Raw genomic sequence first — 26,699 nt, 5'->3', positions numbered from 1 at the left:
CTTATAGAGAAGTAATTATATTGTGCAAAAATATACTGAAAAACTAAAACACCTGTAGAATTTGTATGGATTCCTTATATTAAGATCAGATATGCATAGGTCACAGAGACTGAGGCATTTGGAAAGAAAAATACTACGTTTTGGGGGAGGGATTCTGAAAATTAAGGGAACTAATATTTTTAAATGGATTTTATGAACTAATGTTTGGAGGTGAATGAATTGTTCGATTCATTTGTAAGATTCCTCACTTATGAAAGGGAACAAATGAGGAAAAGGAATGTGAAGCAGTCTCTAGCTAGGTGTTTCAAAAACTAGATAGTAGACCACACAATTTATTCTAATTATGAAAGTGTCAAAACCTGGCTTAGGTATTTATTATATTAAAAATTAATTTAAATGATTTTTAATGCATATCACATTTTTAAAAATTGTACTTTTTTTTAGTTGAATGTGCATAGTTTCAGAAAAATAATAGCTCTGAGTGATGATTGTTGTGCATAGGTATACCTTTACTGTCCAAGAATTCTAATTGATGTAAGTAAAAAGCTCTGTTGAACATATCTTTTCTCCACATATGCAAGCACGCTGAGTCGCTTCAGTCATGTCAGACGCTTGCGACCGAATGGACTGTAACCCACTAGGCTCCTCTGTCCCTGGGATTCTCCAGGCAAGAATACTGGAGTAGGTTACCATGCCCTCCAGGAGATCCTGCTGACCCAGGGTTCAAACCTGCATCTCTTCTGTCTCCTCCATTGGTCAGCAGGTTCTTTACCATTAGTGTCACCTGGGAAACCCCTCTCCGTATATTAGAAGCACTTAAAAAGGATGTTGTGAAGAGAGAAAAAATAAGTTAATACATACTGTGTTTAAAGTAGGCATATGATATGTTGATTGCTTTTTTCTGGATTGCTGAATTCTGTGGGAGTCTCCTTTTTAAAATTGGTAGTTGAAAGCTATCATGAAATGGGTCCTCTTTAGTTAATTTGGTCTTTGAACTTACTAAATGTTTGATATCTTAAAAACCTTTTTTTGGACTGATAAAAGTGTGCCTTATTAGTGAGTCAGATACCACGAATAGCTTTGCTGCCAGTGACATTTTACAAAATGTTGAGCAACTTAAAAAAAATAATATTATTAACAAAAATGAAATATCTTATTCTCTGCTTTTAAAGGTTAGTTATCTTCTTGGAAAAAAAATCTATATGTATTTTAAAATCCTGAAACATCCACTCCCAACACCCCCTTCCCACCCCCATAAAATGTGTCTTCAGTTCAGGTCAGTTTAGTCGCTCAGTCCGACTCTTTGTGACTCCATGAACTGCAGCATACCAGGCCTCCCTGTCCATCACCAACTCCTGGAGTCCACCCAAACCCATCTCCATTGAGCCGGTGATGCCATCCAGCCATGTCATCCTCTGTCATCCCCTTCTCCTCCTGCCTTCAGTCTTTACCAACATCAGGGTCTTTTCAAATGAGTCAGTTATTTGCATCAGATGGTCGAAGTATTGGAGTTTCAGCTTCAACATCAGTCTTTCCAATGAACAAACCCAGGACTGATTTCCTTTAAGATGGACAGGTTGGATTTCCTTGCAATCCAAGGGACTCTCAAGAGTCTTCTCCAACACCACAGTTCAGAAACATCAATTCTTTGCCGCTCAGCTTTCATTATAATCCAACTCTCACATCCATACATGACTACTGGAGAAACCATAGCCTTGACCAGATGTACCTTTGTTGACAAAGTAATGTCTTTGCTTTCTAATATGCAGTCTAGATTGGTCATAAGTTTGCTTCCAAGGAGTAAGTGTCCTTTAATTTCACAGCTGCAATCACCATCGCAGTGATTTTGGAGCCCAGAAAAATAAAGTCATCCACTGTTTCCACTATTTGCCCATCTATTTGCCATGAAATGATGGGACCGGATGCCATGATCTTAGTTTTCTGAATGTTGAGCTTTAAGCCAACTTTTTTCACTCTCCTCTTTCACTTTCATCAAGAGGCTCTTTAGTTCCTTTCTCCCATAAGGGTGGTGTCATCTGCCTATCTGAGGTGATTGATATTTCTCCCAGAAATCTTGATTCCAGCTTGTGCTTTTTCCAGCCCAGCGTTTCTCATCATGTACTCTGCATATAAGTTAAATAAGCAGGGTGACAATATACAGCCTTAAGGTACTCCTTTTCCTATTTGGAACCAGTATGCTGTTCCATGTCCAGTTCTAGCTGTTGATTCCTGACCTACATATAGGTTTCTCAAGAGGCAGGTCAGGTGGTCTGGTATTCCCATCTCTTTTAAGAATTTTCCATAGTTCCTTGTGATCCACACAGTCAAAGGCTTTGGCATAGTCAATAAAGCAGAGATAGATGTTTTTCTGGAGCTCTCTTGCTTTTTCAATGATCCAGCAGATGTTGTCAATTTGATCTCTGGTTCCTCTGACTTTTCTAAAACCAACTTGAACATCTGGAAGTTCACGGTTCATGTATTGCTGACTCCTGGCTGGGAGAATCTAGAGCATTACTTTACTACTGCTGCTGCTCGTGTCCGACTGTGCGACCCCATAGATGGCCACCCACCAGGCTCTGCCGTCCATGGGAGTTTCCAGGCAAGAACACTGGAGTGGGTTGCCAGTTGCTTCTCCAATGCATGAAAGTGAAGGTACTTTCCTAGCATTTGAGATGAGTGCAATTGTGTGGTAGTTTGAGCATTCTTTGGCAATGCCTTTCTTTGGGATTGAAATGAAAACTGACCTTTTCCAGTCCTGTGGCCACTGCTGAATTTTCCATATTTGCTGACATATTGAATGCATCACTTCCACAGCATCATCTTTTAGGATTTGAAATAGCTCAGCTGGAGTTCCATCACCTCCACTAGCTTTGTTCGTATTGATACTTCCTAAGGCCCACTTGACTTCACATTCCAGGATATCTGGCTCTAGGCGAGTGATCACACCATCGTGATTATCTGGGTCGTGAAGATAATTTTTGTATAGTTCTTCTGTGTATTCTTGCCACCTCTCTTAATATCTTTGGCTTCTGTTAAGTCCATACCATTTCTGTCCTTTATTGAGCCCATCTTTGCATGGAATGTTCCCTTGGTGTATCTAATTTTCTTGAAGAGATTTCTAGTCTTTCCTGTTCTATTGTTTTGCTCTGTTGCTTTGCATTGATCACTGAGGAAGGCTTTCTTATCCCTCCTTGCTGTTTTTTGGAACTCTGCATTCAAATGGGTATATCTTTACTTTTCTCCTTTGCTTTTCTCTTCTCTTCTTTTCACAGTTATTTGTAAGGCCTCCTCAGACAACCATTTTGCTTTTTTGCATTTCTTTTCCATTGGGCTTCCCTGGTGGCTTAGATGGTAAAGCATCTGTCTGCAATGCTGGAGACCCGGGTTCAATCTCTGGGTCAGGAAGATCCCTTGGAGAAGGAAATGGCAACCCAATCCAGTACTCTTACCTGGAAAATCCCATGGACAGAGGAGCCTGCTAGGCTACAGTCCATGGGGTCACAAAGAGTTGGACACGACTGAGCGACTTTACTTACTTACTCCGTGGGGATGGTCTTTATCCCTGTCTCCTGTGCAATGTCATGAACCTCCAACCATAGTTCATCAGGCACTATCAGATCTAGTCCCTTAAAATATATTTCTCATTTCCACTGTGTAATCATAAGGGATTTGATATAGATCACACCTGAATGGTCTAGTGGTTTTCCCCACTTTCTTCAATTTAAGTCTGAATTTGGCAATAAGGAGTTCATGATCTGAACCACAGTCTGCTCCCAGTCTTATTTTTGCTGACTGTATAGAGCTTCTCTATCTTTGGCTGCAAAGAATATAATCAGTCTGATTTCAGTGTTGACCATCTGGTGATGTCCATGTGTAGAGTCTTCTCTTGTGTTGTTGGAAGAGGGTGTTTGCTGTGACCACTGGGTTCTCTTGGCAAAACTCTATTAGCCTACTTCATTCTGTACTCTTAAGGCCAAATTTGCCTCTTACTCTAGGTATTTCTTGACTTCCTACTTTTGCATTCCAGCCCCCTATAATGAAAAGGATATCTTTTTTGGGTGTGAGTTCTAAGATGTCTTGTAGGTTTTCACAGAACCATTCAACTTCAGCTTCTTTAGCGTTACTGGTCGGGGCATAGACTTGGATTACCGTGATACTGAATGGTTTGCCTTGGAAACAAACAGAGATCATTCTGTCATTTTTGAGATTGCATCCATGTACTGCATTTCGGACTCTCTTGTTGACTATGAGGGCTACTCCATTTCTTCTAAGGAACTCCTGCCCACAGTAATAGATATAATGGTCATCTGAGTTAAATTCACCCATTCCAGTCCATTTTAGTTCTTTGATTCCTAAAATGTCAACCTTCACTCTTGCCATCTCCTGTTTGGCCACTTCCAATTTGCCTTGTTTCATGGACCTAACATTCCAGGTTCCTATGCAATATTGCTCTTTACAGCATCAGACCCTGCGTTATCACCAGTCACATCCACAACTGGGTGGTGTTTTTGCTTTGGCTCCATCCCTTCTTTTTTATTTGTCCACTGCTCTCCAGCAGTATATTGGGCACCTACCGACCTGGGGAGTCCATCTTTCAGTGTCCTATCTTTTTGCCTTTTCATACTGTTCATGGGGTTCTCAAGGCAAGAATACTGAAGTGGTTTGCCATTCCCTTCTCCAGTGGACCACATTCTGTCAGACCTCTCCACCATGACCTGTTGTCTTGGGTGGCCCCACACGGCATGGCTTAGTTTCATTGAGTTAGACAAGCTGCGTTCCATCTGATCAGATTGGCTAGTTGTCTGTGATTGTGGTTTCAGTCTCTCTGCCCTATGACGCCCTCTCTCAGCACGTGCCATCTCACTTGGGTTTCTCTTAGCTTGGACGTGGGGTCTCTCTTCATGGCTGCTTCAGCAAAGCGCAGCCGCTGCTCCTTACCTCGGACTTGGGGTAGCTCCTCTCAGCTGCTCCTGCACTGTCGCACAGCTGCTGCTTCTAAAATGTGTTTAGACTCAGGTAATTTTTGGGCTCCATGATCACTGCAGATGGTGACTGCAGCCATGAAATTAAAAAACGGTCCCTGGAAGAAAAATTATGACCAACCTTGACAGCATATTAAAAAACAGAGACAATACTTTGTCAACAAAGGTCTGTCTAGTCAAGGCTATGGTTTTTCCAGTAGTCATGCATGAATGTGAGAGTTGGGCGATAAAGAAAGCTGAGCAGCAAAGAATTGATGCCTTTGAACTGTGGTGTTGGAGAAGACTCTTGAGGGTCCCCTGGACTGCAAGGAGATCCAACCAGTCCATCCTAAAGGAAATCAGTCCTGAGCATTCATTGGAAGGACTGATGCTGAAGCTGAAACTCCAAAAAGCCATCTGATGTGAAGAGCTGACTCATTGGAAAAGATCCTGATGCTGGGAAAGACTGAAGGCAGGAGGAGAATGATGACAGAGGATGAGATGGTTTGATGGCATCACCAACTCAATGGACATGAGTTTGAGTGAACTCCGGGAGTTGGTGATGGACAGGGAAGTCTGGTGTGTTGCAGTCCATGCGGCCACAGGGTCAGATATGGCTGAGTTGACTGAACTGAACTGACTAAATTGTAAATAGATTTTTCTTCTGTATGACTCTTCAGTATTACAGTTTACATGTGGATGGGATGTGAGTCAGTTCTTTCTTAGAGGGACTAATTTTTTGGATGCAAGATATGCATTTCATGCTTCTGATCCATAAACAAGTAATTTTTTTAAATTATCAACATGAGCAGAAATTCCTCTACAAAATTGCCTGCTTCGTAGGATGTGATACTGACTAAATAAGAATCATTGGCCAGGCCTCCGACAAGATGGCGGCGGCCGAGTAGCGCGGGGGCGGGTTGTGGCCGCAGGAAGCCCGGTCGCTGCCGCGGGGGAGCCGCGGGCGCAGGCCGGGGCGCAGCGGGCCGAGGCGGGATGCTGTTCCCAGGGAGCGCCGTTGGCCACCGGTGATGAAGGTCAAGCACAGAGCTGCCTTCCCGAGCCCCCCGGCGCCCCCTATGTACACCCCCGTCTGCTCGAGTGCGGTCGCCGCTTTGCCTACTTCGCTACCGCCCTGTGCTGTCGGGTCCGCAGCTCCGGCGGCGGCAGGGGCTGTGTCCGGCAGGAGAGGAAGCGCCCGGGCTGCGTCCGTGCTTCTGTCCGCGGGGCGAGCGTCTGGCAGTCTCCACAGGACAGCCAGACTCCTCTGTCCATGGGACTTCTCCAGGCACGAATATTGGAGCAGGTTGCCATTTCCTCCTCCACAGGACCTTCCCGACCTAGGGATCAGAGCCACATCTCTTCTGTCTCCTGCGTTGGCAGAATGGAATGATTGGCACTGGAGTAATGTAATGGAATAAGGTTTCATCTTAGACATTGTTAAGGTTCATGATACATGTTGCCACATTGTACCATGTCTTGTAAGCCCAATAAATGTTAACTGGTTTGAAAGTAACGGTAACTGGGTGGTGGTGGGGAGGTGAGGACCTACGGAGTTGCCAAGCTTGAATGATAGGCTAGGTTAGCCTTTTATTTCCAAATATTTCTTTCTTTTTTATCTTTAATATATATTTCAAGGTGTATATAAAAGCACCATGGAGAACTTTACATGTTACTGCAAACACACAAACACACATGAACTTATTGCTCAGGTCAAGACGCACAGCGCTGCCGCCACCCCAGAGCTCCTGCCCTTCTGGTTCCCGGTCTCCAAGAGGAAGCTTTCAGCATTTCCCTCCAGGCCTGTTTGCTCAAGTTCGTTTCGTTTTGTTTCTGTGAAACCCTTCATCATGTTTAAAGAAGTTCCCTTCTGTACCGGTTTACTAAGAATTTTGTGTTTTGTTCTGTTTGTTTGAATTTAATGCTTTTTTTTTGTTGTTGTTGCAGCTTTTCATTACTGTATGACTTTTCTCCTTCACTATGTTAATATATTGAATTACATATTATTTAAAATCTTAAACCTAACCTGATTTGTGAGGTAAACCTAATTTGGTTTTACAGTATTACTCTTTTTATGTATTTCTGGATTCAGTTTGATATTCTGTTAATAGTTTTGTATCAGTGAGGTGGCCTATATTGTCCTTGTCAGGATTTGAAATCAGCGGTTATCTCATACTAGCCTTATAAAATGAGCTGACCCTCATTTTCTATTCTGAAAAAGTTTAAGTAGGACTGAATTGTTCCATTAAATTTCTGTGAGAATCTGGCCGAGAAGCCATCTGGGCTGGTAATTTTCTTTGTAGAAAGATTTTTAATTACTCCTTTGATTTTTAATTTTTAACCTTCTCAGATTTTCTGTTGATTATTTTGGTAGTTTTCCCCCTAAGAAGTTGTCCTTTTCATCTAAACTTTTTAAATTTACTAGCATAAAATTATTTATAATAAAAAAAAAAAAAAAAGAATCATTGGCCAGAGAAACAGTCAAAGAATAGGGAATCCTTTCACCAGGCCCAGAGGTATGAAAGAACTTCAAAAACAAATAGGTTCAAGGTGAGTGAAACTTACTGGAGAAAGGTCTTTTTCAAGGAGCCAACTATATTTCATTCTGTAGCTGAGGAAAGCAAAATGTTAATCAGCAGGAATTCCAGAGGACACTAAGGAATGATTTAGAAGGGAGAGGAGGGACAAAGGATTGGGCCAGATTAAGGAATGTACCAGGCAGTATGAAAAGAAGAGTCTGTGCTAGTGTTGGATGAGACCTGGGGAAGTTTGGTCTGCTGTCAGTGACTGAAGTAAACATGGAAATGAGACCTGATAGAATTCCTAGAAGTCCCTTTAAAATGGAAAAACAAAGGAAGAAATGTTAACATATGCAGAACTACAGAGTAGATGAATATATAACTGTTTTCCAGCTACAGCAATGGTTAGCTCTAACTACTCCATTTGTCCTGTAACTTCCAGTAACTCTGTTCTGTAAATTGACCTAAGACCCTCACAAACAATATGAAACCAAAGTTCCACTGAAAAGCGCTCACTGATACCTTCTGTTCTTTTTCTTCGTTTGAACTCTGGGTTATGGTGCACTGAATGGATTTCATGTCTGATAAATAGGTTATACGTGGTAGTTGGAAAATTGAGTTTGTGGTTTAAGCTGCTTGGGTTGGAGTTCTGACTGCACCCCTTAACAACTTTGTGTCCTTCAGCTTCTTACTTAATTCTAATCCTCACATTCTTCTTATATAAAGTAGCACACACCTTCTGTGATTTTGGTGAAAATTACCTGTGTTTGAAATACTAGCTGCCAGTGCTTAACAGTGGTCTACACGCCTAGATGATACTCAGTTATTAGTAGATGCTATTACTATTTTAAGTGACCAACCTGGAATTTGAATCTTTTGTCTCTTGGATTCCAAAATCCAAATTCTTACAATTTTTAAATCTAACATAAAAGGCATTTTAAAACCTCCACTAACATTTCTTTCTTTGTGAAGTGAAAGTGTTAGTTGCTTAGTTGTGTCTGACTCTTTGCGAACCCATAAACTGTAACCTACCAGACTCTTCTATCCGTGGAATTTTCCAGGCAAGAATACTGGAGTGGGTTGCCATTTCCTTCTCCAGGGATCTTCCTGACCCGGGGATTGAACCTGGTATTCTTGCATCGCCTGCATTGGCAGGGGGGTTCTTTACCACTAGCGCCCCCTGGGAAGCCTCTGTTGACCCCTTTGTACTATTTATCGAGGAATTTCTGTACTCCTTTCTCTTTTCTAGCATCTTTATCATAAGTTTTCATACACTTGAAATGATGAAAATTTGTTTCTAATGCTGAAATCTCTTATTCTTCTTCCCTAGTTTTATCAGATAGCACTTCCAGAGTGATGTTAACATCTGTGTTGATAGTGGACATCAGTGTCTTTTAAGTATGGCTTTGCTTTTAAATTTTGTTGTTATTTTGGCCTAAAACATTTATCTGTTGGTTTGAAAAAGTCTTTTTAAAAGTCCTAAGAGAGGTTTTTCTTCTTCTCATCAGTACTAATTTCTTAAACTTTGGTACCCTTTACTAGATTTCTTTTATTGAGTCTGTTTCCTACCTCAGATTTATCTTTTTTTTTTTTTTTGCCCCTGCTGCATGGCTTGTGGGATCTTAGTTCCCCAACCAGGGATTGAATGTGGGCCCCAGAAGTGAAAGCACTGTCTTAACCACTGGATCCACAGGGAATTCCCGAATGTATCATTTTTCATAGGACCACATTGCCTACTATGTTGTTTAACTAGTCTTTCCACTTTTGGTCCCTGTCCCTATTAGTCAGAACTCTGAATTGCTGGTACAAGTTCCTGCCCCAAATCAGTCTTGATCATGTTTTATTTATATTCCAGGGAATTGTATCAGTAGAACATCTTTCCATGTTATGTAATCAAAAGTACAGACTTCTAAGGCTATTTATTATCTGTATTTCTTTGTGAACAGAGCATATGCCTTTCCATTACTCACCCCTGTCAAGAACTTTAAAGGATCTGAGATCTTAGCCTCTCACAGGCTAACGAGTTAGTTTGCTTCCTCTGGGTTCATGGATCCTGGTAGAAGACACTAGTCTCCTGGGTCAGAGTCAAGAGTAGTTTGTTATAGCAATAGCGGCAGCCACAATCTTATCACATTTCTTGTACTAGTTACCTAAGCCCTAGTTTCCCCAGGGTGAGGAGATGAGGGCCAGGCGACTCCTGTACACAGTTAGTTGCATTACAGGAGGGACCCTGAACGTTTTCCGGAGTCTCAGCCTACTTGTTTCTTTAATTTATCCCTTCCGTTCCGTCCCCCAGCTTTCTCTCCATTACATCTTGATTTAAGACCGAGTCTCAGACAGATGCTTCTTCCACATCCCCCACGTGGTCCCTGTGTCTGAACGTGCTGCTGACTTTCCGTGTCCTCCTGTGCCGTAAGCGCCAGTGATCCTGGGTTTGCACAGCAGCTTCCGTCTTTCTCTTCTCTGTGTACAATATGTGAATCCTGTTGTCTTTCCTGCCTTCCTGCCATAGGTGTATCTCAGAGTGCCTGCAGAGAGATTATTTATTTTTTTGTCTCTTACAGAACACACAAAGGCACTGTATTGGTTAAGAATGTGTTCAGTTACATGGATTAGATGACCACCGTTTCATATTGGGTGTAATGGATAGGGTTTTGTTTTTTGTTTGTGGGTTTTTCCCTGCCATGGACAAAGCCTGGAGGTAGATAATGCAGGTGTTGATTCAATTTTTTAAACAGTGCTTTTTCATGCAGGCTTTTCTGTATATGCTTCCCATCATCTGAAATTCTTTTTCCTGTATTTGCAATTCGAAATTAAACTCATTTTTTAAGTTACAGGTTCTACAGAGTCTTTTGTTGAAGACTTACTCTTGAAGTGAAAATACTCATAGGTACTACTAAGGTAGAAAAAGGGCCACTATCATTGAGTTATCCGTGCACATACACACACATGCGTACACATCTTCCATTAGATTCTGCATTCTCTGTCTGTGTGGTATCTTTTATTACCCTCCAAAAAGTGCTTTAAGGTACACAGTCCATTTACTTGAAGATAGAGTGATAGAGAGAAAATGAACCCTAGCTTTAAGCAAACCCTGTTACTAGTAGTCAGAGCCTCGAGAAAAGATGTTGACAGGGGTGTGAATGTGGAGGGTTGGGTTTTAAGCAGATAATTTAGCTTATAGGAATTAAATGCACCTGTTGTTGAAAGGAACACTTTTTTTTTTTTTTTTACTAGTTGGAGGCTAATTACTTCACAACATTTCAGTGGGTTTTGTCATACATTGATATTGTGTAGTTTCTGAATGCTCCATATTTTACTCGCTATCAAATTTATCTCCACGTACTATTAAAACATTTTATTAATATTATATAGAAATAAAATGAAAGCTCTTCTTTCTTTCAGTGCTTAGATGAGTATGAAGATGACGAAGCTGGGCAGAAAGAGCGGAAACGAGAAGATGCGATCACACAGCAGAACACAGTACAGAACGAGGCTGTGAGCTTGTTAGACCCAGGAAGTGCTTACCTGCTACAAGTGAGTATTTAGAAATTTTAGAACGTCACTAGCTATTTTAACAATAGTTTTTTTAAGTTACTGTCAGTAATTTTTCCAATTTTATTTTAATTGCATCAGCTCCACTGAAGTACTTTAAATGAATTTAACTATGTATTTTCCTTATGTGTAAATACCTTTTGATGTAAGCAGTATTTGGTCCTTAAATCCTGATCAATGAATATTTACTGATTAACCAAGCAGGTTTAAACAGTATTCATTGTGAAAATAACCAGGAAAAGTAATTAGCTTTTTTGCTCTTAAAGAAGTAAGGTTTAGACAGTTCTGTTCTCAGCTGATATTTACTTTAGAATTACATAGCAAGTAGAGTTGAATAACAAGTTTCTACTAAGTGAAATGTTTAAACATAATAAAACACAATATGTAGTATTGTGAATTGCCAGATACATCAGTGTTTCTGTGTAATTATAAAATACTTTTCAAAAGAAAATTTAGGTCAGTTTCAAATTAGCGGTTATCTTGGCTTCTTGTGGCACAGAGAATTGGAAGATATTGGCATTGGAGTGCCTCAGTTTAAAGCAGATTGCTCTGCAGAATCATTCCATACAAACTGTCATTTGGGAATGATCTGTATATATTTAATCTTAAATTAATTTGACTATATTTTGATATGTTAAACTACCGTGTTATCTTTTCAGCATTTGATATTTTTAATCCATTTTATTATGATACCACTTTAAAAGGGGTTTCCAAGCAGTACATACATCTCCCTGTTTTACTGATGAAAAAAGATGAAATATAAGCTTGTCTATTAACTTGCAGAGTTATAATAGAAGGCATTTAGCTGAAAGAGGCAACATATTTTGAAGTGGTTTGGATATGAATGCAAAATTTCTCTTTCCTCTTCTCTTTGAGGCAGATATTGAGGTGGTGAATGGTCGAGTAACACAGGTTTGTCTCTTCCACCGTATCACAGTTGCTACTACTAGGAGAAGTAGTACCCTATTACATTAAACTATCTTTATATCCTTTGTGTATCACAACAAAGTTGAAATGAAACCTCTACATATTCCAGGTGAAGAAATAGGCTTAATTTGTTAGGATAGAGACAATATAGCATTTTGATTAAGAATCTAGACCTGGTTTCAGTTCTTGGTCATGTCACTTAACATTAGGCAGCAACTTTTGGAAAGAGTGCTGATTTATTTGTGTTGAATGAAGTCCTTACCCTTTTAGAGCTGGGGAGCTTAGTGTTTAGCTTATTCCCAGGTTTAAACCCAGATATGGAGAAGTGTCAACTGATTTGGTCTCTTGCAGTTTAACTTCTTTCCTATAGCTTTACTAGTCTCTTCCTAGATCTCCCCTTCATTTCTCTCATTTTTATTTATTTCATTAGCAGTTGGGATGTGACTCACTGGTGATCTTGGTTTTAAGTATCTGTTTTTCAGGCTGTGTGCTTAGGATGAAAGAGTAGCAGAGTCACCCATGGATTGCAGATTGCCACATTGAAGTTGGAATGGGAACAAGAACTCTTCTGTCTACGTAGTTGGCCTCTCTCTGAGTTACTACCTAAACTCATATATTTTGTTACTCTAAGATAGGATAGATTTTATTTATAATTCCAATTTCAAAAACAATAAACAGAAAATATTGGCAATCAAAAAAAATGTATTATGTATTTATGGCTGCTCTGGGTCTGCATTGCTGTCTGAGGCTTCTCTAGTGGGGGCAGGTGGAGGCTCCTCTTGAGCTGCGGTGCTCGGGCTTCTCGCTGTGGAGACTTCTCTTGATGTAGAGCACTGGCCCAGGGCGCTCAGGTCAGTAGTTGTGAATGGACTGGGTTGTCCTGCAGCATGTGGAATCGTCCTGGACCAGGGATTGAACCCATGTCCCCTGTATTGGCAGGCAGATTCTTAACCACTGGACCACCAAGGAAGTCTTCATTGGTTGTTTTAAGGCTTTCTTTTTTTGAACAGATCAGAGAGAAAGACTTTGTTTCTTAGCCTTATCTATGTGGTAGCACAGTGGTAAAGAATCCACCTACAGTGCAGGAGACACAAGAGACACAGCTTCCATCCCTGGGTCAGGAAGATCCCCTGGAGGAGGAAATGGCAACACATTCTAGTGTTCTTACCTGGGAAACCCCATGGGCAGAAGAGCCTGGCGGGCTGAGTCCGACACAACTTGAGCACACAGGGCATGTGAATCTTAGCCATTCAGTGAAACAAGTTGTTTGAAATGAAGAATGAAATGGGAACATGGATTTGGGGTAACAGTATGCTTTATGAAAGGTTAGAGTATTTTAAGTTTCTGTTTGACTTTTTTCAAATAATATGGAGTAGTAGTAATAAAATGTGAGCCTTTAAAATTTTTTCTTTCATTTTTACCTTTGATGTTACACATTTTAACCACATTTTCCCCTAGGTAGTCATGCCTAATCCTGTCAGTTTTTAAAGTAATATATTAAATCTCTAAATAATACAGGATCAATGGAAAATGTGGAAAAAAGAAAATGTGAAAGACAGGAAAGTGCCTTTCTTTATGTATTTTTGTAAACTCTTTATTAAATTTTCAACATTAGGCTTAATTAATTTAGAAGGAAACATAATGTCACATGCTAAAAATTGCAAAAAGCATAGAAAGGAATAAAATAGTAAGAAGTCTCTCTCAGCTACGTGGTTACCTTCTTTGGAGGCAGCTAGTGCTTTCTTTTCTTGTACATTCTTCTCGAGGTAGTCCAGAAACAAGTTTACGTTTCTCTGTGTGTGTGTATATTTTATATATTCCTAATTTTAGGCACACTCTTGCAGCTTGTTCTTTTCATTTAATATTGTAGAGAGGCTTCCGCGATAGTACATAAAGAACTTCCTTATTGTCTTTTTTGAAACCACAGAATATTGTTTTATAGATGTAATTTTTCTGACTTGATGGACATTTAGTTGAAACATGCAAGTTTTTGATGCTACAAACAATGTAGTGGTAAAAAACCTTTCAATATATAAGAAACTTACAGTCTTTTTATATGTGTGTATAAATCAGTAGGATAAAACCCCCTAGCACTGGAATTTCTGAGTGAAAAGGAATACATGTTTGTAATTTTGATGATATTGCCAAAATTCTCTTTGTAAGTGTTAGAGCATGAACATTTTTTTCATGTTGTTCAAATCTCTTTATATATTATTTTCACTGGCATAGAATTTTCTTTTTTAATGTGAGTAATGGTTGACACAAATTTCCCATTAATAGGATTCCTCAGTGGTTAAACATTTTTACTATTATGAGTACTACTGAAATTAACATCTATATAAGTTAAACTTGTTTTGAATTAATTTCTTTGGCCAGATTACCAGAGATAAACTTATTGGGTCAAAGGTCGTAATAATTAAAAATTATTTGTTAGCTATCCCTCATGACTTGCAGGATCTTAGTTCCCCACCAGGGATCGAACAGGTTCTTCCTGCAGTGGAAGTACAAAATCCTAATTGCTGAACCACCAGTGAAAATGGAAGTTGCTCAGTCGTGTCTAACTCTGCAACACCATGGACTATAGTCCGTGAGATTCTCCAGGCCAGAACACTGGAGTGGGTAGCCTTTCCCTTCTCCAGGGGATCTTCCCAACCCAGGGGTCAAACCCAGGTCTCTTGCATTGCAGGTGGCTTCTTTACCAGCTGAGCCACAAGGGACCACCAGGGAATTCCCCATAAAATGCATGTTTAAGACTAAAAATTTCTCAACATATTGCCTAAATTACTTATGAAGAAAACTTTATATAATCAAGAGCATTTTGTGAGAGGGCATTTATGAATTTTATTTTACTTCTTTCTTTGATTCATTTATTGATTTCCCTTTAAAACATTCTCAGCCTAACTGAAAAGTTACAAGTACTGTGTAGAGAATTTTTTTCCCCCTTAAAATGTTTGAGAGTAAGTTGCTAACTTGATGCCTTATTACCCCCAGTACCTCCCTGTGTGTTTTCTACAAAGAAGATCTCCTGCGTAACTGCAGCATAGTTCTTCAAAATAGAAAATTAAAATTGACATTGACACGTTTTTTTACCATCTAGTTTATTCAGATACCATCAAATTTCACCAGTTGTCCCAATCATATCCTAAATTTTAGCAAAAGGGTCTAGTTCAGAATCACATATTCTGTTTAGTTGCTGTATCTCCTTAGTTTCCTTTAGTTTGATACAGTCTTTCCTTAGCTTTCTTAATCTTAGCACCTTTTAAGGTTCAGTTCAGTTCAGTTGCTCAGTCATGTCCAACTCTTTGCAACCCCATGAATCGCCGCACGCCAGGCTTCCCTGTCCATCATCAACTCCCGGAGTTTACTCAAGCTCATGTGCATGGAGTCGGTGATGCCATCCAGCCATCTCATCCTCTGTCGTCCCCTTCTCCTCCTGCCCCCAATCCCTCCCAGCATCAGGGTCTTTTCCAGTGAGTCAACTCTTCACATCAGGTGGCCAAACTTTTGGAGTTTCAGCTTCAGCATCAGTCCTTCCAATGAACACCCAGGACTGATCTCCTTTAGGATGGACTGGTTGGAGCTCCTTGCAGTCCAAGGGACTCTCAAGAGTCTTCTCCAACACCACACAGTTCAAAAGCATCAATTTTTCGGCGCTCAGCTTTCTTCACAGTCCAACTCTCACATCCATACATGACCACTGGAAAAACCATAGCCTTGACTAGATGGACTTTTGTTGGCAAAGTAATGTCTCTGCTTTTTAATATGCTATCTAGGTTGGTCATAACTTTCCTTCCAAGGAGTAAGCGTCTTTTAATTTCATGACTGCAATCACCATCTGCAGTGATTTGGGAGCCCCCAAAAATAAAGTCTGACACTGTTTCCCCATCTATTTCCCATGAAGTGATGTGACCAGATGTCATAATCTTAGTTTTCTGAATGTTGAGCTTTAAGCCAACTTTAGTTCCTCTTCACTTTCTGCCATAAGGGTGGTGTCAACTGCCTATCTGAGGTTATTGATATTTCTCCAAGCAATCTTGATTCCAGCTTGTGCTTCTTCCAATCCAGCGTTTCTCATGATGTTTTTAAGGTTATGGGTCATTTATTTTTGTCATATGACCTTCAGTTTGGGTTATCTAATATTTACTTCTGATTAGATTCATGCTGTGTGTCTTCAGGAATAGCACAGAATTGATGCTGTGTTCTTCTCAATGTGTAGCCTGTCAGGTGACACATGATTTTAATTTGTTCCAGTGCTGCTGCTGATCACTTTGGTCATGTGATTAAGGTAGTGTTTGCCAGGCTTCCCTGCTGCTGCTTAATAAGTGTTTTGTGGATAAGTTCTCTGAACCACTGAACCATGGTAGATATCTTTGTCTCCATCAACCTCTCTCTTGTCTGTACCCATTTGTCTGTCATCTATATATATCTGTATCAACTCATTACTGCCCATTTTATCTGATGGGTTTTACCTTGTTATACTCTGTATTGGTTTGATTGCCACAAATTTGGAATCTTAAAACAACACAAATTTATCAATTTACAGTGTTTTTAAGTTGGCAGTCTCATTGGACCAGTAAAATTGTGGACCGAAATCAAAGGGTAAAATCAGGACTGCATTCCTTTTTGGATGCTGTAGGAGAGAATCCATTTCCTTGCCTCTTCCAGCTCGTAGTAGCTACCTGAATTCCTTGTCCCTCTTCCTTCTTCAAAGTCAAAATTGTGACTTGTCTGCATTGCTCTATCTCCCTCTGACTTTCTGCCTCTTTCTTCCACTTTTAGTGACTATTGTGATTACAGTGGGCCCATTAGATAACCCAGTATAATCTCCCTATTTAAGGTCATTGATTAGCAAATTTAATTTCCCTTTGCTATGTAACCTAACATGTTCGAAGGTTTTAGAGATTAAGATGTGAACATCTTTGAGGATCATTATTATTTTACCTTGTTGTTCAGTTGCTAAGTCATATCTGACACCTTGCAGCCCCATCAACTGCAGCATGCCAGGCTTCCCTGTCTCACTGTCTCCCTGAGTTTGCTCTACCACACCATCACTGTTCATTTTGATATTCACATTATCCCAGATTTGGCCAGTGGGAGCCCCTTTAACCTTTTGTATCGTTTGGTGGATCTCCGTCTTTCTTGGAATACTTCTTTCTTTTCTGGCATAATAATGTATTGCAGACTCATCTGGAACTTTCTTACTCCAGCCTTGAAAGCAGCTGTGTCTCTAAGGAGCCCTCATTCCTTTTATTGAAAATGATATTACGAAGCCAAGATCTGAGCTGTATTTGTGTTCATGTTGTTGAGGTGTCACCGTTCCTAGTGCCTCTCTATGTACAGACCTACATTGTGTGTCTATATGCACATACATACGTATACATATCTGTTTGCTGCTTACTTACCTATCTAGCTAGCTACATCTATGTAGATATTGAAACTAATTTATACCAGTATGGCCAATTATAATCTAATATCGCAAGGCTCAGTTTAGTATTTGTAACCCCTTTTTCTGACATTGGGTAACCTGTTTCACATTATTCTTAATGTTTTCTTATTTATTCAATTCCCACGTGTGTAACCTCTCTCCCATTGTCACTCCTGCACACTGATACCCTCCTCACCGCAAGTGGGTTCTGACGTCACACACCGGCTTTACCTTGTGCGTGAACACACTTCACTTTCTTCAGGCTTGGCCGTTCCCTTGTGAGGCTGCAGAGTATCCTCTTTACCCTGCTTGAGTTCTGACTCCTCATAGCAGGTCACTCCCGCTGTGGGTCCCCTGCTCACCCACGTAGCTGCTGCCGGCCCATGACAGGCTGCTCTTCCCTCGGGTCTTTCTTTGCCCTGCACAGACTGAGCCCTCATGCTGGATTACTCCTCCCTGGGGACGCCTTATCAACCTGATTGGGTTTTGACACACCCACGCCAGGCTACCACTCTGTGGATACTCTCTTCATCCTGTTTATTTGGGCTATAGCACATCCCTGCAGAGAGCCTCTCCACACCCTACAAGCCTGGGGATTCTCCATGCCAGGCCGCCTCTTCCAGGGAATACCTTCTTTACCCGTCTGGGCGAAACCCCCACTTTGGGCCACCCTGCTCCCTGGATGACTGCCACACCCTCCCGCTGTTCGGGGCTCTCAGCGTCCCTTCCTGGGGCTCCTTTCTGACTTCCACTCAGGCCTGAGAGCCCGACTGCTCTCTCCCGCGTGGCCTGCCTCTGTCATTCTGCTCAGGCTCTGATCTCTCATGCCAGGCCACGTTCCCCTGCTGTGTGTGCATTCTGTTTGGTTTTCTTATTTTCACTTTTAACTTATTTTATCAGTTATACCTTACAGATACTCCATTCTTCATTCATCTTCAACTTTGCATCTTTAGTATCAGTACATTGTGTGTACCAGTATAGGTATTATAATTTAGTCCTGAAAGTCAGTTAACGTGGTATACCATAGTTTTACTGAAGGCTCAAATAAATTTGAATAACTTGAGTGTTATTTTACTATATTCTACTGCGCCTGTATTTGTCTGATCTTATTTCACATTTGCTTTTATATTTGTTTATACTTTACAAGCTGTGGTCTCCCATTGCAGCTGTGAAGACAGTGTTAGTGGGATTTCCTTACTGAGCATTGTAAGCTTGAATGAAGCAGAATGTTTAATTTAAACTTACATAAACCAATTTGCTTTGCCAACATTTTCTAAGCTCTACATAGATCTTTCTCCTTTCCTTTTGTAATATAAACCATCCCATTGCAAGGAAGATTATTTCAGGAAAAGTATATTTTAAATCAGTAGTATAATAGACTTTGGAGTTATTGAAGGTCTAATTGCATCGTCTTTGAAACTTTAAAGACCAGTGTAGTCTTAACATTTGTATTTTTTATAAGCAGTTTCAGTGATACTGAAAATGTTTTCTTCTCCCCTGCCCCCATGTTTAGACTAAAATTGCCAACTATTTAACAGTTATAGTAATTGTTAAGTTATCATTGTTTGCTCAGAAGTCTTTGTGGTCCTGAAATATAGAGGCTTATAGTTATATTTGTACAGAATTGTGTATTAATATGTAGAAGCATCAAGCATTTTCGTCCTCAAAATTGTAAGGGACTGTTACACTTAGAGATATCATATTTTTATAAATAGGAGCTCTGTTTTACATGTTTGGTGTTAGAGTACAAAGATGCATCCGTCTTATCTTTAGGGTCTCTTGTAGTTTAATGACAGGTAGATAAGAAACTGTTTAAAGTTGACTTGCTAGGCTTTTGTTACTATCCCTGCTGTGAGATCAGTTGGTGCCCAGAAGAGGGTAAAATGTCTTTGAACCAGCTCTCGGACCAAGACTTCTCCAGGAGTGATCCTATTAAAGGACCAGGCCCACAAGTGCCTACACATGGGCACTTCGTGTATCGTATCACCTGATTACTTTTGACAACTTTTTAATTCCAAGGTGATGCTTTTTCTGTAACTGCAGATTACCAGGAAAGTTATATAGGTTGTCAATATGTATTTATTGCATACTGTTTATACTGAGGTTTTTAGGGAAAAGGAAATCAAAGGTGAGAGACCCCTGCTTACCCCTTTATTGCATTACTTAAAAATGCGATAAAGTCATATTTAAATAAGTGATGTAGGCTGTTGTGGTGTGTGCTGTGTGTGCTCAAGTCATATCCAACTCTTTGTGACTCCATGGACTGGAGCCCACTAGGCTCCTCTGTCCGTGGAATTTTCCAGGCAAGAGTACTGGAGCGGGATCCCATTTCCTTGTAGGCTGCTGTAATGGGAATTTATTGATTTGGAGAAATTAAGTCACATTTATTAAAGTTCTGCTCATAAAATTCAGTAAAGATTTTTCCACATTCTAGGTTTTTTAAAAAAACCTTCACTGTCAATTTTAAATTATAAACCTGTTGTAAAGGAGTTTTGCTAATTGTTTTTATCACTTCCATCATTTGATCCCTACAACAAGCTGGTAAAGTAGACATTGTTATTATTCCTATTTTAGAGATGAAGAAACTGAGACTGATGGAGGTTAAATAACTTACCCACAGTCTCACAGCTGCTGGGCGGCCTGTCTGGTTGGAGCTTGAATCTGAATCTTACTTGTAACTGTGTGGTTTTCTGTCTTGTTTTCCCACACTGACACATTCTTTACTGTGCCATGTAGTATTTGCTGTTTTAGGCTGGAACCTGAACATCTGAGGGGCTTCCCTCGTGGCTCGCATGGTGAAGAACCTGCCTGCAATGCAGGAGATCTGGGTTTGATCCCAGTGTCTGGAAGATCCCCTGGAGAAGGGAATGCCTACCCACTCCAGTATTCTTGCCTGGAAAATTCCATGGACAGAGGAATCTGGCTGGCTGCAGTCCATTGGGTTGCAGAGTCAAAGACTTACTTATTTTAAAAAAAAAAAATTATAGTATAGTTGATTTGTAATCTGTTAATTAAGACTTATCATTTAATTTTGACTGTGTTAGTTGCCCAGTCGTGTCCAACTCTTTGCTACGCCATGCACTGTAGTCCGCCAGGCTCCTCCATCAGTGGGATTTTCCAGGCAAGAATACTGGAGTGGCTTGCCATTTCCTTCTCCAGGGGATGTTCCTGACCCAGGGATTAAACCTGGGTCTCCTGCATTGCAGGCAGACTCTTTACTTTACCATCTCAGCCACCAGGGGAGCCCTAATTTTGACTATGTTATTGAAATGAAACTGCAGAAGGCAAAACAGAGAAATGACTGCCCTGTTGGTTGCAAGGCAACATAGTTTTCCCATTTCCCTGGTGGCTCAGTGGTAAAGAATCCACCTGCTAAGCAGGGGATGCAGGTTTGACCCCTGGGTGGGGACGATTCCTTGGAGAAGGAAATGGCAACCCACTCTAGTATGCTTGGCTGGGAAATCCCATGGACAGAGGAGCCTGGTGGGCTGCGGTACATGGGGTTGTGAAAGAGTCAGACATGACTTAGCGACTAAATAGCGACAACAACAATAGTTTTCTCACCCCAATGCTTAATATTAACTTATAGCTATCTTTTTTGGGGGGAGGTCTAGCTTAGAATCAGCATAAAAATATTTTCTCACCTTTTATTTTTAGCTATTTTAAAAAATAAGCATTAATCATTATATGTCTGTGGTGAATTGTACCTTCTTTTTTTTTTAACTGAAAATTCCTAAAATGGCTGATTCATGTCAATGTATGGCAAAAAACACTACAATATTGTAAAGTAATTAGCCTCCAACTAATAAAAACTAAATGAAAAAAATAAACGGAGAGCATAGAAAACACTCGAAGGGGGATATGTTGTGTTTTTTAATGCTTGACTTCCAAAAAGGTTTAGATTGGTTGATGAATGATAACCCTTTAAAAAATTTTTTCTAAGCTTTTAAAATGCTTCCAAATTAAAGATATAATTTTTAAACAGTGATTGGTTTTGTCTGAAAAATCAAATGTACAATATTGTTTAATTTGATCAGCAATGTGAATTTTTAAAAGTAATGGTAATTGTTCCAACATTCTCTATCAATTGTTTTATATAACCTGGAATTGTGTGTGCTTTTACACATACCCAAACTGATATGTTGCTATTTTTATTTTACAGGAGCCCTCTAGAACAGTTTCAGGCAGATACAAAAGGTAAGAATCCTTAAGTTATGACTAAGAACATATTGTAGACATAAGTGTAATGTCAGAAACCTTAATTGTCCTCTTAAAAAGAAATGACATTGTAGGTAGACCACAACTTATTCTCACACACTCTGCAGTCTTTGAAAACCTCACACAGCATGGATTTTTGAAGGTTTGATGAACTTAGCAAAAGAAAACTTAGAGTCATTTTCATTTGTGTATTTAAACCCTGAAAAGAAATGCCATAACAAAATGCCATAGACAGGATGGCTGAAATAGAAATTTATTTTCTCATAGTTCTGGAGGCTGTAAAATCCAGAATCAGTCAGAGTGCCAGCATGGTCTGGTTCTGATGAGGGTTTTCTTCCTGACTCTCAGAACTGCCTACTCACTGTGTCCTGACGTGATGGAGAGAGATGGGTAATTTGGTCAGATTCTGTGGGTGAAGGCCCTGTTGCCAGTTGCAGACTCACATAACAGCTTGTCACCGTGTCCTCACATAGTGGAAGGGGCTAGAGAGCTCTGTGGCATTACTGTGCTTATAAAAGTGCATAAGGACTCCAACTTTGTGACCTAGGCCCCTCCCAGAGCCTCACCGCCTAGTACCCTTACATTGGACATTAGGATTTCAGCATAAGAATTCAGAGGGACACAAGCATTCAAACCACAGCAAGTCCATAGTACCACCTATTCACAATTGAATAATGCTTTTTTACCAGAATTTGTGTTTAAGTGTATGTGCTCATGGATAGGAGGAAGACCAGAATTAAGTATGAGAACTTGTTTAACAGAGATGCCTGAAGTAGTAGCGTCCTTCCCTGTTGAAGCCATAAAGTTGCAAAAGATGTGGTCATCATGCTTGTGCTAATATTATAGAATAATGGTAAATCTTATCAAGTCTTATATATAATGTCCAGGGTGCTTTATGGAGATCTCATTCAATTCTTGCAGTTATCTTATAAAGGAGGTACTGTTGGTAAAATATTTACTTTTACTTTGTAGGTGAGGGAAATGAGATAAAGAGGTAGAATCATTTCACTGTGGTTACAAAACTAGTCAGTATGAGCCCAGATTTGAAGTCAGGCAACCTGATTCCAGAACCCACATGCCTGTGCAAGACAGTCTACTTAGATTTAAATGTGTAAAAGCTCTGTTTGCCTCTGTTTTATGTTAAGTTTGAAATATATGGTTAAAAGTTGTGATTGTTATAGTGTATGTAAATAAAATATTGATTAAGAAGAGCTGTAATTTTATTACTGAGCTATTTAATAGAAAAGATTTAAATATTTAGTGATAAAACAATGTTTAAGAAGGCTAAGCTAATCGACGACTGAGTAAGTAAATCTGATATATTTGCTACTGCTGCTGCTTTTTTTAAAATTTCTGAGTAATTTTGATATAATGAAACCTGTGGCTCCTTTAAACTTCTTAACATGTAAGCATTGTTTGGTAACTTGTACTTAGCATGACTAGTTTAAACTGGAAAGAATCTTTTTTTGTTTGCTAGCAAGCATTGCCAATCAAAAAGCTTTGATTTGGCCTGTTTGCAGGCCACGTTCTCAAACCAAAATATTTTTATCAGTTTTTGTTTTGGGAAATAAAAATGAACTTCAGTAACTTACCACATTTGTTGTATCATTCATACACATTTAGTTCTTAAGTAATACACTTTAAATTATAATTGGCACTTTTCAGATTTGCATTCTTTAGTTAGAGTCATTAGGGAAATAATTTCCTTACAAATCTTCATCAGAAGCTTTATTTACCATTTATCATTGTGTTAAATCAGGAAGACAATTGATTTCACATGGTGTATGTTTTTATTTTTAAACTTTTTAGCACTTTTTTTTCTTTTTTTTTTTTGGCTGTGTGGTCTCTCTCTTGTGGCATGTGGGCTTTTTTGCCCCAGGGCATGTGGGATCTTATCTCTCCAACCAGGGATCAAACCTGTATCCCTAGCATTGGAAGCACAGAGTCTTAACCACTAGACCACCAAGGAAGTCCCTATTTTTAAGCTTTTTAGACCATTATTTTACTTGTGACCTGTTCGTACACTTGTTGCTTCTTTTATTTTCATAGCCTAGAACATGTGGTTTGTTACTTTTCAACTCTCAAAGGTTTAGCCATGCTTAATACTAAAAAAACAAACATTTTTTAAAGTTACTAATCATTATTCACAAACTCATTGCAACTCAGACACAAGATAAATAAACAAAATCTAGATCTGAACTTAACAGTGCCTTATCTAGAGGAATTTGTTATATTGTGTATCAACAGTTCATTACATTCATTAATCTGTCAAGTTGCAACAAAGACTGGAGAATGTATATATTTTGGAGAGGGTGTCTGCTGATTAATGGGGATGAAAAAAAGGAGGAATGGGCTAAAGGATAGATATTTGGCATTATATGTTAGGAAATATTTTCAGTAAACCAAATAACTTATACATATGGCTAGACAAACTTAAAAAGTCATTAGAGGGTACAAGCCATCCACAAGACCAGTTGGTGTGTTCTTATAAATTACGAATTAAATATTAATTTTTTCTTACAGATATCAAGGATGCATTGAATTTGTTAAGCAGTGACTCTAGTTATGCCCTATTTTATTGAATCAACTCGGTTACCTAGAACATCTCTTAAATATTCACTGAACTCCTTTTTATAAAACATGTTTAAATGGGGCTTCCCTGGAGGTCTAGTGGTTAAAGGCTTTGCGCTTCCAGTGCAGGTTCGATCCCTGATCAGGGAACTAGATCCCACATGCCACTAAGAGTTTGTATGCTGCAGCTAAAGATTCCGCATGCCACAGGAGAAATTGAAGATCCCTGTGTGCTGCAAGTAAGACCCGACACAGCCAAAGAAATAAATATTAAAAAAAAAAAAAAACCTATGTTTCAATACCTTTGGAAAATTATTTGGAGGTGGGGGTCATAAAGCTTCTGAAACTTAAGGTTTAGGAAGGGTGGACCGGTGGTCATGTATTTATGGGGTTTTTTCCTCTCCAATGTGTGTAATTTTTGTAATAGAATGTTTACTTGGTTAAGTTTATAGTGATCTCTTTAAGATAATTTACTCTATTTAACATATCAGAAAAGAACATGTATGATAGCCCCTAATGGAAAAACTTAAATGTATCACAATGAGATAGCGTATATGCTGTAATATATTAATGTAAAGTTACAACACGGACATTAAACTGATGTAGAAAACATTACCTATAAGAATTAATAATTATAGAAAAATTATTACCTATTTATATTAGACGAGTAGAGGGAGAGCATATAACAAAGAGTATGATAATAAAACTGTCTCTTATATAAAGTGTTCTAAACTTGAACTCTATTGACAAGCTGCTAAATTTCTATGTAAAAGAATATCATGCTTATTTGGGAGAAGAGCTATATTTTTCATCAGATTTTCAAAGGGATCTGCAGTCCAAAAAGGTTATGAACTACTAATATTGATATATTGTGGAATTGTGGCTCAGCTGGTAAAGAATCCACCTGCAATATGGGAGACCTGGGTTTGATCCCTGGGTTGGGAAGATCCCCTGGAAAAGGGAAAGGCTCCCACTCTGGTAGTCTGATCTGGAGAATTCATGGACTGTGTAGTTCATGAGGTCGCAAAGAGTTGGACACGACAGAGCGACTTTCACTTTGACTTTCGTAACATCTGTTGTCTGGGTTATTGGGGTTACTGGAGAGACTGATCATATTATCTGTTTCCCACAGTGAATATGTATCATAATTTTAATAGAGTCTGAGAAATGATTTTTATATTTAGCTGTTGCTCTGTTTATGTGTGTGTATTTAAAGGGAGAGAGAAAACCTACACAGAGGGTAGGGGCTGTTGAGGACAGGGGGACTGGAGTGGTGGAATACAATAAGGTAGTGAAACATATTGAAAATATGGAGAGACCAGTCTTGTACTTGTTGGTTATTTAAGACTTTTACAATTTATCCAGTACTTTTAAATATTTTATATCCTTTCTAAAAGGAGGATTTTACTCATGAGTCTTGTATTACGTCTAATTGTAAAACTTTAAAATAATCTAATGGTGCTGCCAGTCTTGTCCTCGTGGTAGTTTTAGAATAACAGTGTTTTATCTTGCAACACAACACCTTCTACTCTTCCCACAGAAGATATGAGAATTCCCAGAGGGGGAAAATTTTCAGTAAATGGTGGTATTTATCCTTGATAATACTGTTTATTCTTTTTCCTTTTCTGAACATTTTGATTAATAACTTTGTAGCTAAGGGCAGAGGAGGATTCTTTTTGGAGTTGTATTAGTTAGAGATTTGTGTTAACATTCCTGAGTAGATCGTTGCAATCTTTTTGGATTAATAAAGCAACCTTTTATTCTGGGTATTGTGCACTGTACATATCTAGCCCTGAAAATTGGTTAAAATATTTCTGTTTTTAAAATAAACAGAGTTAAATTTGGCAATAAGAGCTAGTAACACAATTATTCACAATTATGACAAGTATTCTTTACAAACATAATACACAGTGGGGATAAATCACTGATTTTTTTTTTTCAGTAATATTCCTTGTTTTTGAATTTGTATATGATCATTTGTCTAAAGCCTAATATGAAGGATTTTTTAAATTATTAATAGGTTAAACTTTTTGAAATCTTATTTTAAGCTTATATGTACATCAAGCAAATACAAACATATTAAGGTATATCCACATGTTTAGGTTTTTATTTGTAGTTGTCAGCATTGTGGTTTGTATTTGAATAATCATGTGGTTGATGCAGGTGAGTGGACCTTTTTTAAGTGAAAAGAGGACTTGAAAATGATTCCAGTTCTCTTTTATATATACTGCAACTTAGGTGATACCTTACTATTGATTTTCTTTCTACCCCTCTGTTGGTATTTCCCAGTTTTATTTGTAGTTCTTCCTTTCCTGTACTTAACTCTTTATGTGTTGGTGTTACTCAGCACTTTGTCTTACTCTTTTTGTCTGTTTATTTGTACTAGAAAATTTTTTTCACTCTGGTGACTTCAGTTATTGTATATACCTATGCTGATTCCAAATCATTAGCTCCATTCCTATATAATCAACAACTTTTAAATATCTATTTTTAGATATCTTCAGTTCAGTTCAGTTCAGTTCA

At 39.0% G+C, this 26,699-nt stretch overlaps 1 protein-coding gene across 1 annotated transcript in view; it reads left to right on the top strand.

Annotated features, from left to right (window-relative positions):
- PAWR (pro-apoptotic WT1 regulator) overlaps nucleotides 1-26,699 on the top strand; it is a 113,484-nt gene that overhangs the window by 66,529 nt on the left and 20,256 nt on the right. The window contains exons 2-3 of the mRNA XM_065934146.1: nucleotides 10,886-11,017; nucleotides 21,550-21,584. Of these exons, the coding sequence (XP_065790218.1) occupies nucleotides 10,886-11,017; nucleotides 21,550-21,584 (167 nt within the window). The remainder of the gene's footprint in view (nucleotides 1-10,885; nucleotides 11,018-21,549; nucleotides 21,585-26,699) is intronic.

The sequence above is a fragment of the Muntiacus reevesi genome, chromosome 4, assembly GCF_963930625.1.
Source record: "Muntiacus reevesi chromosome 4, mMunRee1.1, whole genome shotgun sequence".
Lineage (NCBI taxonomy): Eukaryota > Metazoa > Chordata > Mammalia > Artiodactyla > Cervidae > Muntiacus > Muntiacus reevesi.
The sequence above is the reverse complement of the archived record's forward strand: the minus strand, read 5'-3'. Positions and strand labels throughout refer to the sequence as shown.